This window comes from Dipodomys ordii, unplaced genomic scaffold (assembly GCF_000151885.1).
Source record: "Dipodomys ordii isolate 6190 unplaced genomic scaffold, Dord_2.0 Scaffold19, whole genome shotgun sequence".
Classification (NCBI taxonomy): domain Eukaryota; kingdom Metazoa; phylum Chordata; class Mammalia; order Rodentia; family Heteromyidae; genus Dipodomys; species Dipodomys ordii.
The window spans coordinates 13,323,662-13,325,480 of NW_012267235.1; the positions used below are offsets into that span (position 1 = coordinate 13,323,662).

The window sequence follows — 1,819 nt, forward strand, 5'->3', positions numbered from 1 at the left end:
CAAGGCTAGCGCTCTACCACTTGAGCCACAGCGCCACTTCCGCTTTTTTCTTTTTTTGCTTATGTGGTGCTGAGGAATCGAACCCAGGGACTCATACATGCAAGGCGAGCGCTCTACCACTGAACCAACTTCCCAGCCCCTCAAAGAAAGTCATCTCACCTCTAGAGTTCTTGGAACTGGGTGAAAATTCCCCATCTGTTAAGATGTCAAGATGGTGATAAGGACCAGATGGGCTACTTAGATCTAGTATCCATATTTCAATGCAAACCTCATTTCCAGACCTATGCCCAGAGCTCAGCAGCTTTCAGCAAACTCCTTCCAGAAAGCCCCTCACCCCTTTCTCAAATTTCTGAAGTTGTGCCATAGCAAAAGAAAAAAAAAGTGAGTCTTTCTGAAGGATTAGATCACATTCACATGTCCAGAGTTTGTAGCAGCATCCTGTTGTAGGGCTGCCAAGAGCAAGACCTGGACCGGAATACAGTGCCCAGCGTTAGGGCTATGGAATGGGGAAAGAGGTGGGTGCTCCCAGAGCCCATTAAAGCAGCATGGGGTGGGGGGAGGTCACCGTTGGCTGAGGACAAGGGAGGAACACAGGCAAATGCAGGGCTGGCGCGTCAGGGTGAAGCTGAACTTCGGACTGGCCTTGGCAGGTGCCCACCCAAACCCCTGGGGGTGGGGGGAGAGAGACTGAAGTCAAGATCAGTTACCATCCTCATACTCTACGGATGGGAATCTGCTGTTCTCCTAAGAATCTAAACGTGAAAGCCCACCTCTTCCCTCGGGTGTCCTGCACCGAAGTCATCTACATAGGCCACACCTGGCCCAGCCATCCGCCTACCCAACAGGCTCCCAGAACCAGGCGATTTCAGGCCGTACCACAAACGTGGTAACGAGCACAGCCCCGGCTCTCAAGACAAGCCCAGAAATTCCCTGTCACCCTACGTGTGACCCCTCCACCCCGCGCCCCAGCAAAGTCGATCTGTCCTATTGAGGTCGTTTTCTGCGCTCTCTGTATTCTGATGTCCTCGTGACTCAGTTTCCCAACTTTTATCACCTGGGATCTCCAGCAGAGAGCCTCCTCCCAGCATGTGTCACGGACAGCAAAGCACAGGGTCTCAAAACTCCCCGGTGCACAAGCCTGCGGGGCTGCCCGCGAGGTCCGTGCAAGGTGGCCGCCGCCGGGACCCAGCCCGCGGGCTTCGCTGGCCTCCCAGCTCGGGTCCAGCCTCAGCCTCCCCCCTCCCCTCTCCCCCTCCCAGAAGCCTCCGCGCCGCCCCTTTCCGCTCGAGGACGCTAGTGCCAACCGACAGATGGCACTCGAGGGGCGCGGCCTCCAACGGGAGCTGGGGGGCGGAGGCGCGGCGACGGAGGCGGGGCCTACAGCGGAGGAGGCGGGGCCTAAGGCGCCATAGGCGGGGTCTGCAATCCGTGGGCGGGGCCACCACGGTGTGGGCGGGGCGCACGGATGTGGGACTAGAGTGAGCGGAGTCAGTAGGACCAGAGGGGCGGGGCCGGAGGAGGCGGGGCCGGCGCCCATTGGACCGTGCTCCATTGTCAGCATCTCCGAACTGCACCTCCACAGTCTTTCCAAACCGACTTCAAGGGCCACAGCCAACGAAGAAGTTCCCTCAAGTAGAAACTTCTCCAACCTCACACTGCTCTACCTGTCTCACTGGAAAACGAACAGCAATTCGTGACGGGGAAAGGAGGAGAGACAGAAATCCGCAGGCTGCATTTTATTGACTTCTTGGTAGAGAAAATTACTACTCTCAGTAATACTAGGGAAAGAAGCACCTGACTACTGCTTGAAGAGCTGAGG

General features: G+C 57.1%; 1 protein-coding gene across 1 annotated transcript in view; it reads right to left on the minus strand.

Annotated features, from left to right (window-relative positions):
* The window catches only part of Znf232 (zinc finger protein 232), a 9,911-nt gene extending 8,350 nt beyond the window's left edge, over positions 1-1,561 (minus strand). The window contains 1 exon segment of the mRNA XM_013013140.1: positions 1,055-1,561. Within this exon segment, the coding sequence (XP_012868594.1) occupies positions 1,055-1,561 (507 nt within the window).
* Between the last annotated feature and the right edge of the window lie 258 nt (positions 1,562-1,819).